This window comes from Terrapene carolina, unplaced genomic scaffold, assembly GCF_002925995.2.
Source record: "Terrapene carolina triunguis isolate 2854851 unplaced genomic scaffold, T_m_triunguis-2.0 Scaffold838, whole genome shotgun sequence".
NCBI classification, from domain to species: Eukaryota; Metazoa; Chordata; order Testudines; family Emydidae; genus Terrapene; species Terrapene triunguis.
In genome coordinates, this window is record NW_020665189.1 from 8,831,048 (window position 1) to 8,848,811 (window position 17,764).

Sequence of the window (17,764 nt, forward strand, 5' to 3'; positions counted from 1 at the left end):
GCCTCTGGAAGACGGTCATGAGGGATGAAGAGAGGCAACAGGGTTGTGACAGGGCATAGAAATTCACAAATAATTTTAACATTTGCAAAGAATTTAAAAAACAAAAATACCTGAGGATTTTCAAGGATTCTTTTCACTCCTTTGATTAGATTCCCAAGATACTTGGCGCGTTCTGGATTGCTAAATAAAGATCTTCTTGTAGAAGCAAACTGAACCAAACAGGAAAGTGCCTAAAAAAAGAAAGGTTTCAGAGTGGTAGCCGTGTTAGTCTGTACACTAACCGTGTTAGTCACTACAAGAACTAAAAAAAACTAATTTCCCCATGCTAATTTGCCCCTACTGTTACTCACACCTTCTTGTTAACTGTTTGAAATGAGCCACCCTGATTACCACTACAAAAGTGATTTTTCATCCTGTTGATAATAGCCCACTTTAATTGATTTGTCTTGACCCCCCACACTGGGTAAGGCAACTTTCATCTTTTCATGTACTGCTATATATATCTTCCTACTGTATTTTCCACTCCATGCATCTGGGTTTTAGCCCACGAAAGCTTATAGACTAACAAATTTATTTGGGCATAAAGTGCCACAAGTACTCCTCATTGTTGTTGTTGTTTTTTAATAAAATAATTGTAAAATTAAAAAAGCAAATCTCTGCTGCCTGACCAGTCGTCTTCCCTTACTTGGAAGGATTCTTCCCAGGGCTGTTGCACCGCTTACTATTCAGGTTGCTCAACACCTCCCATTATAAGACCATTTTTTCCATTCCATATAATAACTGCCAAGGAATTATGATGTGATTGGAATAACAGAGACTTGGTGGGATAACTCACATGACTGGAGTACTGTCATGGATGGATATAAACTGTTCAGGAAAGACAGGCAGGGCAGAAAAGGTGGGGAAGTTGCACTGTATGTAAGAGAGCAGTATGACTGCTCAGAGCTCCGGTATGAAACTGCAGAAAAACCTGAGAGTCTCTGGATTAAGTTTAGAACTGTGAGCAAAAAGGGTGATGTCGAGGTGGGAGTCTGCTATAGAGCACCAGACCAGGGGGATGAGGTGGACGAGGCTTTCTTCCGGCAACTAGCAGAAGTTACTAGATCACAGACCCTGGTTCTCATGGGAGACTTCAATCACCCTGATATCTGCTGGGAGAGCAATCCAGCGGTGCACAGACAAACCAGGAAGTTTTTGGAAAGTGTAGGGGACAATTTCCTGGTGCAAGTGCTGGAAGAACCAACTAGGGGCAGAGCTCTTCTTGACCTGCTGCTCACAAACAAGGAAGAATTAGTAGGGGAAGCAAAAGTGGATGGGAACCTGGGAGGCAGTGACCATGAGATGGTCGAGTTCAGGATCCTGACACAAGGAAGAAAGGAGAGCAGCAGAATACGGATCCTGGACTTCAGAAAAACAGACTTTGACTCCCTCAGGGAACTGATGGGAAGGATCCCCTGGGAGAATAACATAAGGGGAAAAGGAGTCCAGGAGAGCTGGCTGTACTTTAAAGAATCCTTATTGAGGTTGCAGGAAAAAAACATCCCAATGTGTAGAAAGAATAGTAAATATGGCAAGCGACCAGCTTGGCTTAACAGTGAAATCCTTGCTGATCTTAAACACAAAAAAGAAGCTTACAAGAAGTGAAAGATTGGACAAATGACCAGGGAGGAGTATAAAAATATTGCTCAGGCATGCAGGAGTGAAATCAGGAAGGCCAAATCGCACTTGGACTTGCAGCCAGCAAGAGATGTTAAGAGTAAGAAGAAGGGTTTCTTCAGGTATGTTAGCAACAAGAAGAAGGTCAAGGAAAGTGTGGGCCCCTTACTGAATGAGGGAGGCAACCTAGTGACAGAGGATGTGGAAAAAGTTAATGTACTCAATGCTTTTTTTGCCTCTGTCTTCACGAACAAGGTCAGCTCCCAGACTGCTGCACTGGGCAGCACAGCATGGGGAGGAGGTGACCAGCACTCTGTGGAGAAAGAAGTGATTCAGGACTATTTAGAAAAGCTGGACGAGCACAAGTCTATGGGGCCAGATGCGCTGCATCCGAGGATGCTAAAGGAGTTGGCGGATGTGATTGCAGAGCCATTGGCCATTATCTTTGAAAACTCATGGCGAGCAGGGGAGGTCCTGGATGACTGGAAAAAGGCTAATGTAGTGCCCATCTTTAAAAAAAGAGAAGGAGGAGGATCCAGGGAACTACAGGCCAGTCAGCCTCACCTCAGTCCCTGGAAAAATAATGGAGCAGGTCCTCAAGGAATCAATTCTGAAGCACTTAGAGGAGAGGAAAGTGATCAGGAAGAGTCAGCATGGATTCACCAAGGGCAAGTCATGCCTGACTAACCTAATTGCCTTCTATGATGAGATAACTGGCTCTGTGGATGAGGGGAAAGCAGTGGACGTGTTATTCCTTGACTTTAGCAAAGCTTTTGATGTGGTCTCCCACAGTATTCGTGCCGGCAAGTTAAAGAAGTATGAGTTGGATGAATTGACTATAAGGTGGCTAGAAAGCTGGCTAGATCGTCGGGCTCAACGAGTACTGATCAGTGGCTCCATGTCTAGTTGGCAGCCGGTATCAAGCGGAGTGCCCCAAGGGTTGGTCCTGGGGCCGGTTTTGTTGAATATATTCATTAATGATCTGGAGGATGGCATGGACTGCACCCTCAGCAAGTTTGCAGATGACACTAAACTGGGAGGACTGGTAGATATGCTGGAGGGTAGGGATAGGATACAGACGGACCTAGACAAATTAGAGGATTGGGCCAAAAGAAATCTGATGAGGTTCAACAAGGACAAGTGCAGAGTCCTGCACTTAGGACGGAAGAATCCCATGCACTGCTACAGACTAGGGCAGGAGTCGGCAACGTTTCAGAAGTGGTGTGCCGAGTCTTCATTTATTCACTCTAATTTAAGGTTTTGCGTGCCAGTAATACATTTTAATGTTTTAGAAGATCTCTTTCTATAAGTCTATAATATATAACTAAACTATTGTTGTATGAAAAGTAAATAAGGTTTTTACAATGTTTAAGAAGCTTCATTTAAAATTAAATTAAAATGCAGAGCCCCCAGGACTGGTGGCGAGGACCCGGGCAGTATGAGTGCCACAGGTTGCCTACCCCTGGACTAGGGACCGAATGGCTAGGCAGCAGTTCTACAGAAAAGGACCTAGGAGTTACAGGGGACGAGAAGCTGGATATGAGTCGACGGTGTGCCCTTGTTGCCAAGAAGGCTAACGGCATTTTGGGCTGTATAAGTAGGGGCATTGCCAGCAGATCGAGTGATGTGATCGTTCCCCTCTCTTCGGCATTGGTGAGGCCTCATCTGGAGTATTGTGTCCAGTTTTGGGCCCCACATTACAAGAAGGATGTGGAAAAATTGGAAAGAGTCCAACGGAGAGCAACAAAAATGATTAGGGGGCTGGAGCACATGACTTATGAGGAGAGGCTGAGGGAACTGGGATTGTTTAGTCTGCAAAAGAGAAGAATGAGGGGGGATTTGATAGCTGCTTTCAACTACCTGAAAGGGGGTTCCAAAGATGATGGATTTAGACTGTTCTCAGTGGTACCAGATGGCAGAACAAGGAGTAATGGTCTCAAGTTGCAGTGGGGGAGGTTTAGGTTGGATATTAGGAAAAACTTTTTCACTAGGAGGGTGGTGAAGCACTGGAATGGCTTACCTAGAGAGTTGATGGAATCTCCTTCCTTAGAGGTTTAAGGTCAGGCTTGACAAATCCCTGGCCGGGATGATTTAGTTAGGGATTAGTCCTGCTTTGAGCAGGGGGTTGGACTAGATGACCTCCTGAGATCTCTTCAGACCCTGATATTCTATGATTCTAAGGTTACTCACCCTATGCACTAACTGAGGTTCTTTGAGATGTGTCTCCCTATGGTTTCTCCACTGTAGGTGCCGCAGCACCCCTTGCGCCTGGGATTGGAGATCTTCGATAGCAGTGCCCATTGGGCCGCATATGCTCCTCCCTGTCTCGCGCCATGGGCAGCATCTATATATAGGAATGTGAGCTTCAACTGCCCTCAGTTCCTTCTCTCACATAGAGCTTATCTTTGAGCTCCGAAGCAGAGGAGGAAGAGGAGGGCGGGTAGTGGAGCACTCATAAGAACTCACATCTCGGAGAAGCTAGTTACTGCACAGGGTGAGTAACCTTCTCTTCTTCTTTGAGTAGTGTCCCTATGGATGCTCCACTGTAGGTGACTGTAGAGCAGTACCCATAGATGGAAGGATGGGGCTTCGGAGTGGCGTCTAATAAGGAGGAGAGGGCAGTGCATCCTAGTAGGGCATCTGATGCTGTGTCATGGATAATTGCATAGTGTTAGCTAAAAGTGTCCGCGGATGCCCAGGTGGCTGCTTTGCCAATGTCAGTGATCGGCACATTGTTGAGAAAGGCAATCAAGGTGGAGACAGAGCAAGTGGAATGTGCTCGACTTCCATGTGGAGGTAGCTGGTTGTGCAGTTGATAACTAAGGTGTATGCACTGTGTGATCCACTTGGAAAGATGCTGTTTGGATACAGACACTCCCTGTGGCGATTGTCTGAAATATTTAGTTCTAGCAAGGTAAAAGGCTAAAGCTTTCCTAACGTCCAAGGTGAGTAGAGTCGCTTCTTGTTGGTCGGTGTGTGGCTTTGGGAAGAAACAGGGAAGGTGGATAGGTTGGTTCAAATGCAAGGAGGATAGTACCTTGGGTAGGAATTTTGGATGCGTGTGTAACATGACTTTGTATTTAGGAAAAATTGTATATGGGGAGTATACCATGAGAGCCCCTATTTCTCCTACTCATCGGACCAACATGATGGCTACAAGAAATGCTGTTTTCATGGAAAGATGAATGTAGGATCATGTTGCCATGGCTCAAATAGCAGTCTGGTGAGAGGGTGCAAGATGAGGTTGGGATCCCAGGGCTGGGTGGGATGTTATATGTGAGTGTAAAGGCCTTGAAGGAATCTCTTCATGATCAGGTGGGTGAATATGGAATAGACATCTATCTTGGGGTGGAATGCTGTGATGGTGACCAAGTGCATATGAATGGAGCTTGTAGATAGGTCTGATCTTTTAAGATCTAGAATATAATCAAGAATGAGTGGTAACAGGGTGTTCATTGCTGAGACACGATTGGCTGTGTACTGGAATTGGAACCTTTCCCATTTTTGGAGGTAAGTACAATGAGTCGTGTCATGTCATGTCTGCTATTTAAGACAACCTCTTTTACTGCCTCTGAACAGGTCATCTCTGAATCCTGAAACCATGAAGGAGCCATGCCTTGAGATGAGCAAGACATAGATTGGGATGGAGAATTCAGCTCGCATCCTGCAAGAGGAGGTGTGGAATCAATTGCAGGATGATCAGAGAACACACCGTCATGCGTAAGAGGTAAGAATACCAAGTTTGTCATAGTAATGTTGGGGCTATGAGGATGACTTGAGCTCGTTCCACCTGTATTTTGTGAAGTACCTTAAACAAGAGGGGAAAAGGTGGAAAGGCATAAAGTCGTAGAGCATCCCATGTAATGAGGAAGGCATGGCCTAGACCCATCCGTGAGCAGAACTGAAGGCATTTGGCGTTCTCTGGTGTGGCAAAGAGATCTATGCGGGGAAATCCCCAGCGGCTGACTATGCACTGAAGGACTCTTGTGCCTAGTTCCCACTCACAGTCTTGTGAGAATTGTCTGCTCACTGAGGGCTGGTCCACACTAAGCCCCCAGTTCGAACTAAGATACGCAACTTCAGCTACGTGAATAACGTAGCTGAAGTAGAAGTATCTTAGTTCGAACTTAAAAGTACTTACCGCGGGTCCACACGCGGCAGGCAGGCTCCTCCGTCGACTCCGCCTACTCCTCTCGCGGAGCAGGATTACCAGCGTCGACGGCGAGCACTTCCGGGATCGATTTATCGCGTCTAGACAAGATGCGATAAATCGATCCCAGAAGATCGATTGCTTGCCGCTGAACCAGCGGGTAAGTATAGACGTACCCTGAGTCTTCCGTAGTGTTCTGGTGTCCAGGCAGATATGTAGCTGAAATGTTGATGTCGTGTTGGATACACCAATTCCACAATTTCAGTGCTTCCAAGCATAGGGAGAGGGACCTCATTCCGCCTTGTCTGCTGATGTAGAATATGCAGGCGATATTGTCTGTCCAGTGTCTGATCGTGGTAGGAAATGTCAGCATGCATTGTGAATTGCTCACAGCTCTACAAGGTTGATGTGGGGGCCCACCTTCCCTGCTCCATGTGGGTCTGAAAGTGTGCTCCCAAGCTGATTAGGGAGGCATTGGTTGTTAGAATCAGGGACATTGCTGGTTGGAGAAAAAAGACCCCCATACAGATGTTTTGGGGTTGTGTCCACCAGTGTAGTGAGTCCTTGATCTTGATAGGCATAGATTGGAGTTTGTGAAGTCTGTGTCTGGGAGGTAGTGTGCATAGCCATGTCTGGAGACAGTGCATGTGCAACGCAGCATGTTTTACCACGAACATGGCTGCTGCCATGTAGCCGAGCAGCTGGAGGTATCGTTTTGGAAGCTCTTTCACTGTGCTTCTCGGTCCCAAGAGACAGCGTGTCCACCTGTGGTCCTGCCCATTTAGAGTCCTTGGACTTCTGTTTAACTCCAGTACTGGAAGTACCCAGACGGTCATGGGAGTTAAGTCTCACCCCTGACGATGGTGAGGCTACTGACCTCGCAGGGGATGGCATTCTCTGAGGTGGTTCCTTTGAAAGTGATGTAGTGGCCAGTTTCTTCCCACCTGAGCGGGAAAGAGAAGATTTCCTTTCGGATGGCCGCAACAAGCGGGGATCAGCTGATGACCGACTCGAGTGCGAGAGCCGTGCCTGAGAAGTATCAGGGCTGGGGTCCAAAGCTGGCCGTAGAGAACTCTCCATGAGGAGAAGTTTCAGTCTGAGTTCACGGTCCTTTCGGGTCCGGGTGGTTGAGTTAATGCAGTGGGTGCACTTCTGTGCGACATAACCCTCACCGAGGCAGCGGATGCACTGTGAGTGACTGTTACTTATGGGTAAGGCCTATCAACAAGAGAGAGACCTCTTCAATCAGGGGGATCCCAGCACAGCCCTGAGGGGGAGAGCTCCCAATCAGGGAGGGCGGGAAACAGGGCAGCATAAGGTAACAGGGAGGGAAGAGTAGCAAAGTTTTGGTTTCTTTTTACGGGGAGAAAATTCATGAAAATGGCTAATCACTACTAAAGTAAGGTAAGTTAATGAGAATATCTCTAAACGTAGAAGGGCTCTGCTCTGGATTCGGTCTCACACCAAAGGTGGTTGAGAAGAAACTGAGGGCAGTTGGACCGCATAGCGCTATTTATAGATGCCGACCCTGGCGCAAGATGGAGAGGAGCACATGTGAGGCCCAACAGGCACTACTACAGAAGATCTCTGATCCAAGACGCAGAGGGAGCTGCCAAACCTACACACCTATAGGGACACTACTCAAAGAAGAGCTGTTTGGCTAAAATTTTCCCATGCTGGTTGTCTGCCTCAGGTGGAATTTTTTTTTTTTGGCAAGTGTCAGCAAAAAGAATTCAGCTGTGTTCAAGAAATAGGCTAGGTAAAAGGAGATGGATGAGATTGGGACTGTAAGAGGGGATGAAAGAGGGACAGTGACTGGTAGTTGGTGGTAGCGAGGCTGTGACTGGGTTGGGCAAGAAGACTGGGAGCTGATGGTAGTGATCCTTCCCAAAGCACTGGTTGCCCTGAATGAGGCAGCAGTCCTGGAGATAAAATAGTGTATAATCATAATTAAAGACTGTATCATAATGCACACACATTAAGGGTCGAATTAAGGGTACACAGGCAACCTTAATTCTAGCATGTTCTAACTTCTGAGTGCTTGACTTTGCAATCTTAATAATGTTCTTTTAACATATTTGGTGTGTTTATTATATATCTCAAACGGCAAATCATGACTGTGAGGTTACAGAAGATATTAAACATGCAGAATAATTTCACATCTCCATTTACAGGGGATGGCCCAAATTATATGCAGGTGGCACCAAAGATGTCACTGGGGATGGACAGGGAGTAAACATTTAGCCTGTATGTTTAATAAATGTACATAGTCAAAAGAGAACTGTTTTTAGTAATTATTATAATGTAAATCACTAAGCTTTACTTACCAACTGCGACAGCACTGGTGGAAGGGAATGATACAAATCAAAAAACAGGTCCAAGGTCTCTGGTTCTAGGAAGACTGAGGGAAAAAAAAGAAATGTTTTTATCACTGTTTATCAGTAATAATTAAATAACTATCACCAGAATTGTTTTTAATTTTCATAAAAGTGCTAAGACTGAGGTACAATTCTGATTAAAGAACAAAATATCAATATAAGTGTACTAAATAGCTCAGCTCAAACAATGTATAGTTTATAAGACCTTGTAATGCTCTTTTAGCACAATTAATCTATTCTATACATCAAAAGAAAAAAATTATCTATACAACAAGTCATGCAACACTTTGTCATGGTGTGACAAAGTTCTGGGAACAACAGCTGAGCCAGCACTCTGATCACTTAAACACCAGTTAATTCACACACACAGGCAGTGGACCTGACTGTGCCTAATCAGTGGATTAGAATGGGCTGAAGGGTGGACCAACCAGCTAATTGGAACTTTAAGGCAGAGGGTAAATGAAGGTACAAGAAGGAAAAACAGGCTAGGAGAGCCAAAACCAAGAAGCATCTCTGGGTGGAGACACCTCTTCCGTCTCTCCTCCTTGGCAGAGGATTGAGGAGAACCTGCTGCTATAAATGATGTTATGTATGGCCCAGTAAGATCAAATGTAAATAAACTATATGGTGGTGTTTAACAACTGAAAGTCTCCAAATAGTCTGTATAGACAGAGCAGAAGAAGGGGTGGGTCGGACCTTGCCCTTTCACACATGGATACCCAGGAACGTGATTCTATAAATGACCTGTATTATACACACAGACAGCTTACTGCAGCTCTCCAAGGTACAGTAACTCCTCACTTAACGTTGTAGTTATGTTCCTGAAAAATGCGACTTTAAGTGAAACGATGTTAAGTGAATCCAATTTCCCCATAAGATTTAATGTAAATAGGCGGGGTTAGGTTCCAGGGAAAAAAATTTTGCCAGACAAAAGGCATTATATACATTTTAAACAATTTTAAAGAAGCAATTTAATACTACGCGGGGGGGAGGGGTGGGAGTAGTGTATACGTGCTGTGTGTTTACAAACATACTGTACATACAGTACAGTACTATAGTTGGGAGCTGCCCCTGCCTTACCCTACAAAGGCACAGTCCACTGGCACTGGAGATGAGGCAGGCAAGGAGGCTGTAGGCTAGGGGAAGCACATTGCATAGCAGCGGCAGCTTCCACTACTCTGCAAGCACCAGGGGCGGGGGGGGGGGCTCAACCCTCAGCCCGCCCACTCCTCCCTTCCCCCAAGCCCCCATCTTTGACCTGCCTCTTCTCCCCCCCACCTCCTCCCCCTTTACTTCCCACGCTGCGTCCTCGCTCCTCCCCCCGAAACGCCGCAAGCCAGCTGACTGCCGCGGGCGGGGGGGAAGGAGGGGGAAGGTGCTGATCCGTGGGGTCTGCCAGCGGGTGGGAAGCACTGTGGGGAGGGGGGGGCGCGTAGGGAGGCTGCCAGCTGTGGAGAAAGCAAGCAGCCAAACAACGTAAGTGTGGAGCATTGCACAACTTTAAATGAGCATGTTCCCTAATTGATCAGCAATGTAACAACGAAACAACGTTAACCGGGACTTAAAGGGAAGAGTTACTGTACTCAGATACTTTGGTGATGGGCATGGTATAAGAACCTGCAGAGAACAGTTTGAATTGTACACCGCTGTGTGGTATAGTACATTAAGGAAAGAGACACTGTTTCTGTTATAGATAGAAATTATAAAATAGCCACGAGGTTTCCTGTTTAATATATCAGCAAACAAGACTACCTTACAGGAAAAGATCTTAGATAATTTTATAATTACAAGTACTGTATCAAAACAAACAGATAACATATTCCACTACGTGTAGAATGCACTTCAGTGTTAACAGTTATGATCTTTTCTTACTTGTTCTCCAGTTTGTTGGGATCTGTACGGTGCATAGATCATCTGCGGACTCATCTGCTGAATTGCCAATGAAGTCAAAGTTAAGACAGTTGAGGACAAGTTTCAAGAGATGCATTGCTAAACTTTGTTGTTGTTGATCCTGAAGGTTTAAAGGTTTGGCCAATAACTATATATAAAAAATTAAAACATTTCATTAAGTTGTTTGTATACAACAGATTGAATATAATTTTCAAACAGAAAATATTTGGTTCTAAATCTTTACAACAGATTGTCAGTACATAGAGAAATTTCAATTTTTTAAATATAAATTTTAAGTTTTAAAGGTTTTTCGCCCATAAAGGGTAAAGTAAATTAGGCCTGGTCTACACTAGGCTTTTATGTCGACTTTAGCGCCGTTATATCGAATTAACCCTGCACCCGTCCACACCAGGAAGCCATTTAGTTCGACATAAAGCTCTCTTTAAATCGATTTCTGTAATCCTCCCCAACGAGAGGAGTAGCGCTAAATTCGACATGGCCATATCGAATTAGGCTAGGTGTGGATGGAAATCGACGCTAATAGCTCCGGGAGCTATCCCACAGTGCACCACTCTGTTGACGCTCTGGACAGCAGTCCGAGCTCGGATGCTCTGACCAGCCACACCCCCGGGAAAATTTGAATTCATTTTCATTTTCCTGTCTGGGCAGTTTGAATCTCAGTTCCTCTTTGGACATCGAGGGGAGCTCAGCAGCAGTGGCAACTATGCAGAGCTCTCCAGCAGAGATGGCCGTGCAATCCAATAGAAAGAGGGCCCCAGCATGGACTGATCGGGAAGTCTTGGATCTCATCGCAGTGTGGGGCGATGAGTCCGTGCTTTCAGAGCTGCGCTCCAAAAGAAGGAATGCTAAGATCTACGAGAAGATCTCCAAAGCCATGGCAGAGAGAGGCTACAGCCGGGATGCAACGCAGTGCCGCGTGAAAATCAAGGAGCTGAGACAAGGCTACCAAAAAACCAAAGAGGCTAACGGACGCTCCGGATCCCAGCCCCACACATCCCGTTTCTACGAGGCACTGCATTCCATCCTGGGAGCGGCCGCCACCACTACCCCACCCCTGACCGTGGACTCCGAGGATGGGATCATGTCGGACATGACAGCGGACGGGGAAGAGGAGGAAGGAGATGAGGAGGACGAGGCAGTCGACAGCGCTGGCACCGCTGATTTCCCCGACAGCCAGGAGCTCTTCATCACCCTTACCGAGATCCCCTACCAACCGTCCCCATCCCTTACCCCGGACACAGAATCAGGGGACGGATCAAGCAGTAAGTGCTGTAAACATGTAAACATTTATTTAAAACAGAACGGTAATATTTATACTATTAACAATGTATATTTATAAAAGTGCTGTAAACTAGTAAAAAAATAATCAGGTACAAAACAGGAATATTTACAAAGGTAACAAATGGGTTTTGCATGATTTCTCTGTCTTAGGCTCTTCTCAATTTAGTCCCAAGTATTTTAAAAAAATTTCACAATGTCCGTTACTACATGATTCCCAGGCCCAAGACGCTCCACTCCAAAGTCCCAGTGCACCTACGCGAAAATCCGGTCAATGTGGCCGGGGATCGACGAGAAATCCTCGTAGGAGAACTCCTCGTAGGTCTCGTGGAGGTAGAGCTCAAGCCTGTTGATCAGGTTCCGGGGTAGGGCGATCTTAGTGGGCCCTCCGTGGTAGCAGACATGTCCCCTCCATGCCACAATCAGGTACTCGGGGATCATGGCCCGACATAGCATGGCGGCATACGGCCCCGGTTTCTGCATGCTTTCCCGCAGCATGCGTTCTCTCTGGGTGTCCGGGATCCTCAGGAGGGTGATGTCGCTCATGACGCCCTGCTTTGAATTAGGGAGGGGACTGTTAGTATTGGGACTGCTTTACAGCCACGCGGTGGAGGGAGAGGGGCAGCATACAGGGATCTTTCCCTGGGACAGCCGCGAGGGGGTGGGACAGGGGCAGAGTTGATGCTGTCCTGATTGCTGGCAGCAGAGACTGGCATTGCTTTCAATGTGAAAGGAGGCCAGTGCTACAGCTGGAGTTTTAAGCAGCCACAAGTCTGCGGCTTACCATTATTGCCCGCTCCAGAAGTTCAGGTCTCCAGCCACAGTTCTCTGAACACTCCAAGACCTCCGCAAGTCCACAGGCACTGAAGGCGACGGCCGAAAATTCGACCTTGTCCTGAGTGCGCATGTGAGAGGTTCAGTGCATGGTCTTGTTCACAGAGAAAGACTAGGTTCTTTGTATACAATTTCATTTATCTGTCTCAGGAATTCACTCCCTTTTTAAAATTCACACAGACACATCTGCGACTGTCTCCCAACCCAGCCTGTCAGCACACTCCCAGAGGCTAGCGCAGATTAGGCGGAGGAAGAAGAAGACGCGTGAAGACATGTTCACAGAACTAATGGGCTGCTCCCGAGCCCAGGCAGCCCAGCAGACACAGTGGAGGGAGAACTTGTCACAAATGCACCGAGCAGTCATGGAACGGGAGGAGAGGTGGCGTCAGGAGGACCAACAGGCTACTGAAAAGCTGCTTGGACTAATGAGGGAGCAAACGGACACGCTCCGGCGCCTTGTGGATGTTCTGCAAGACCGGAGGCAGGAGGACAGAGCCCCGCTGCAGTCTATCTGTAACCGCCCTCACCCGCCACCAAGTCCCACACCACCCTCACCCAAAGTCCAAAGAAGGAGGGGCGGCAAGGGCCGTTAAAACTTTCAATCAACCCCTGCAGACTGCTCTAGCAGTAGAAGGCTGACATTCCCCAAAATTTCATAAGTCCTTTCCTACCCACCTCACACAAGCCCCCGTCCAAGTTTCACCCCCCACGTTTCATGTCTGGTTCGCAATAAAATGTTTGTTTCTGTTCATTACTGTTTCGGTCAGGTTCTTTTGAGGGAGAGTCTGTCTGGAGGGGGGGAAGGGGCTTGGTAATTGGACAGGACAGTCACCTTTAGCAGGGTACAGAGGCGGTGTCAGGTCCAGCATCAGGACACATACACAGTGCAGTCACTGGTTACCCTGGTCAGTCTGGGAGGTGCTTTTCATGTTTTGGGGGGGGGGGGGTTGCTCTGTGACTTTGTGGCGGGGGAGGGCAGTTACAGATCTTATGCAGCGGTCCTTATCCTGGCTCACAGATCCACGCAGCAGGGGATCTGTAACCCTACCCCCCCTGCCAGAAAGTCACATAGCCGACACATACACACAGTCCCCCCCAGGAGTGCTGGCAGGCTCCATTGAAATAACCAGTCCACCAGTGCGGAGCCTGTCATTCCGGGAGTTTAGAAGCATCATTTGCATCAGAACACTAAACCCGCCCCCCGCCACAGTCTGCGTCCCCGGTTTAAAATATTCCCGCGAAAACAGCAATACAGACAACGGTGTTCATTAAAAAATCGAAATGATTTTATTTTTTGGGAAGGGGAAGGGGGTGAAGGTTGTATGTAACTGGAGAGGATAGTCAAAATGGACTGGGTAAAGAAACGGGGGCAGGTTCAGCTTTTCTGTCCACAAACTGAAAAGTCACTGGTTGCCCTGCTCACTCAGGAACCTAGCTTTCAAAGCCTCCCGGATGCACAGGGCGTCCCGCTGGGATCTTCTAATGGCCCGGCTGTCTGGCTGGACGTAATCAGCAGCCAGGCTATTTGCCTCTAGCTCCCACCCCGCCATAAAGGTCTCCCCCTTGCTCTCACACAGGTTGTGGAGCACACAGCAAGCTGCAATAACGATGGGGATATTGGTTTCACTGAGATCACAGCGAGTGAGTAAGCTTCTCCATCTCCCTTTGAGACGGCCAAAAGCACACTCCACCACCATTCTGCACTTGCTCAGCCGGTAGTTGAAGAGTTCTTTTTCTGTGTCCAGGGCGCCAGTATAGGGCTTCATGAGCCAGGGCATTAGCGGGTAGGCTGGGTCCCCGAGGATGACTGTAGGCATCTCCACATCCCCAAGAGTTATTTTGTGGTCTGGGAAGTAAATACCTTCCTGCAGCCGTCTAAACAGACCAGAGTTCCTGAACACGCGAGCGTCATGAACCTTGCCCGGCCATCCGACGTAGATGTTTGTAAACCGTCCCCGATGGTCCACCAGTGCTTGCAGCACCATTGAAAAGTAGCCCTTTCTATTGATGTACTGGCTGGCCTGGTGGTCCGGTCCCAGGATAGGGATGTGAGTCCCATCGATAGCCCCACCGCAGTTTGGGAATCCCATCGCGGCAAAGCCATCTATGATGACCTGCGCGTTTCCCAGGGTCACTACCTTTGGGAGCAGTACCTTGACGATTGCCTTGGCTACTTGCATGACAACAACCCCCACGGTAGATTTGCCCACACCAAAGTGGTTCGCGACTGACCGGTAGCTGTCCGGCGTTGCAAGCTTCCAGAGGGCTATGGCCACTCGCTTCTGGACAGTGAGGGCTGCTCGCATGCGGGTGTCCTTGCGCTTCAGGGCAGGGGACAGCAACTCACAAAGTTCGAGGAAAGTCCCCTTCCGCATGCGAAAGTTTCGCAGCCACTGGGATTCATCCCAGACCTGAAGCACTATACGGTCCCACCATTCCGTGCTTGTTTCCCGGGCCCAGAATCGCCGTTCAACAAAATCCACATGCCCCATTGCCAACGTCATGTCCTGGGCGCTGGGGCTCGTGGTTTCTGACAGCTCTGTGCCACTCTCCGACTTCAGGCTCTCACGGCGGTGCCGTAGCCTCCTCGCCCGATTTCTCTGCATCTGCCTCAGGGAAAGGTGTATGATAAGCTGCGAGGTGTTGAGAACGGCCACAAGTGCAGCGATGGTCGCAGCGTGATCCATGATCGCAGTGCTGTGGCGTCCGCGCTGTCACTGACCAGAAAAGTGCGCGAACTGATTTCCCGCCGGCGCTTTCATGGAGGGAGGGAGGGCGTTAGTGACGGACGGATGACGACAAATTTTTTTTACCCAGAAGGCATTGGCGGCTCGACCCAGAATTCCGATGGGCAGCGGGGACTGCGGGAACTGTGGGATAGCTGCCCACAGTGCACCGCTTCCAATATCGACGCTCGCCCCGTTAGTGTGGACTCACAAAGTCGAATTACTGTCCTTAGTGTGTCCTTAGTGTGGACACACACGTTCGACTTTGCAATATCGATTCCACATATTCGATTTAAGTAAAATCGAATTACCCTCGTAGTGTAGACATACCCTTAGACTTTATTCCTCTAAGACTCAGTTCTCTTCTTTCTAAAAAAGGCAAGTAAAGTGATACATTTTCCTACAGTATTGGTATATAAATTGTGCATCACCAAGATACAGACCTAATCTTTAAAGTGTGGTTAAACTTAGAAGAATGTATCTAAATTTTACATTTGGGGTTCCATACTCATTCTCCCTCGTTTGCTCCAGAGCAAATATGTTTTCACTTTACAATTCAAAAGCTTCAGAAACTCCTCTGGGGTGTGAACCAGAATGGGTTCTTCTTGTTTTACAACATCATCAGTAATACAAAGCCTACAGTCTGAATTTAGCTAACAGTTTGGTGATATATAAAACCAGAATACAATACAACTCACTATCCCTCAGCTGCATTGCTAGCGCTACAGAGCCAAGAGTAAACACTTACTTTTGTCAGTGAAGTATGCTGATGGGATTTGGAGGCTTACAAAGAGCATACATTCTGAGTAAGATGACAGTTTTACACAGGCCCTTCTCTAACTACAGCAATTACCATAATATATAATTACAAAGAAAGCCATCACAACCACAAATTAAACAACCGACTACGACTATAAACATATAGTATAAAGGCAATGAGTTTCGAGCTTCAAACATATTAGTCACTAAAGTTGTTCTTGGAGGCTGGAAAATTGTTCCCTTAAAGAGTTACTTTTCTGGCCAAAACAGCAATCAAAATGCAGCCCCTTCTTACTCAGTGCATCTGCTCCCTGTTTATATTCAGATTCAGATCTGTTGATTTAGTGACCAAAGGTTTTGACTCTGGGAGAGGGAGCTGGAATCTATTTTGTGCCATCAGCAGAATTGTTAACTGAGTTGTAATTGTTGAAACTTCATCACTGGTGACGATGCATGAGCCATAAAGAACCCAGCTCGGAAACCAACAGCTTGCACTATTTTATTTTTATTTTCCAATTACACTTGTTACTCTGCTAAGCTTTTATACAACTTTTATGTGAGTGCTTACATTTTATGGGTAGAAATTACACCAGTGGTTTGATAAATGTTAGTTTAGTGCACAATTAAATAAGTTAGTAAATGCTATAGTTTCCTGAAGAGAAGTTGGCATTATACAGATGTTTTAATTATTACATATTAACTACTACCTGGAAGGGTGGCTGGGCTGAACATGTGCAGACTTTTCAGTGTTTGGGAGTATCAATTTAACTTTAGTTCAGCTGAGCTTGAAGGCAATTAGGCTAGAGAATGTTTGGCGTGGCATGTGTGTGAGAGACAGGGCCGGTTTTAGGGCGATTCAGCCGATTCCCCGGAATTGGGCCCCACAACGTCCCGAAGGAGCTGCCGCCGAAGTCTCACCGCTGTCTTCGACGGCAGCTCAATCGTTGCCCCTGTCTTCAGCGGCATTTTGGCGGAGGGTCCTTCCTCTGCGGCAGCGATTGAGCTGCCGCCGAAGACAGCGGCGGGACTTTGGCAGCAGCTCCTTTGAATTGGGCCCCGCGGTGCCTAAAGCCAGCCCTGGTGAGAGAACCCTAATATAGCACTGTACCATCTGCAACAGGTTTGTAGCCTCTGTAAAGGGGTTCTAGATATCTCTGAATGTATCTAATCTTTCTTGTAGACAGTACAGGATTTCTCCATGAATGCATATTTCCATCACTGATTTAAAACCTTGAATGTACATGGGCAGCATATTCACCAGTCATTGCAAACACCATCCACGTCCCAATGGCTGTGGAATTTAAAAAATGTGTGCCAAAAGTTAGGCTTCTAGGTCCAAATTTCGGCACCTAATAAATAATTTGATTTTCTCAAGCGTTGAACAACCAGCAGCTCCCAAAGAAAGCACTGAGGGAGTGGGAAGCAAGTGTTGTTTTTAAAAATAGACTACTCTCAAATGCAAACAGTTGCTTGGTCTTAAGAGAAGCACAGCTCAGCAGCTTCCTAAGCACAACGAAGGCCTTGATCAGCAGGGAAGACAAGACGCAAAGAGCAGGCCCAGTTTTGGAGTCTCTTAAGCCAACATGGGCCTGAGAGACTTAGGCTACTGAAGGCTGCTCCTCAGTACCTGCTGTCAAGCTTGTGGAGGGGCTGGGGTCTGAACTACCTCAGAGTGCCACACAGAGGCTCACAGGGCTAGCAGGAGAGGCAGAAACCCTCGTCAGACCAGGCTACTCTGCCACATCAAGAGGATTTATCATCCTTTTTTAGGAACACTGAGGTAGAAGGCCTAACTAAGCTAAAATAAAACTAAACTAGGGAAACAATATAGGAAACAAGAAGAAAATCTCAGGATACATGCTGTCTACTCTGGAAGGCAGAACATAACTGAAGAAGCAAATAGACAAACTGGACAGGCACTCAAAAATTCAACAATTTTATCGGTTACTTGTGCCTGTTCTAATTTGATGTAAGCAAACACCCATCTAGGTACAGACTGACCTTGTCCACTCAGAGTAATACCTACCATAAATTTAAAGCAGTAAAAACATAAGAGCCTCACTTTTAAGGCA

At 47.0% G+C, this 17,764-nt stretch overlaps 1 protein-coding gene across 1 annotated transcript in view; it reads right to left on the bottom strand.

The window, feature by feature from the left end:
* The window catches only part of RANBP17 (RAN binding protein 17), a 258,082-nt gene that overhangs the window by 224,583 nt on the left and 15,735 nt on the right, over positions 1-17,764 (bottom strand). The window contains exons 7-9 of the mRNA XM_026660855.2: positions 10,057-10,222; positions 8,134-8,207; positions 111-230 (exon numbers count right to left, since the gene is read on the bottom strand). Coding sequence (XP_026516640.1) covers positions 111-230; positions 8,134-8,207; positions 10,057-10,222 — 360 coding nt within the window. The remainder of the gene's footprint in view (positions 1-110; positions 231-8,133; positions 8,208-10,056; positions 10,223-17,764) is intronic.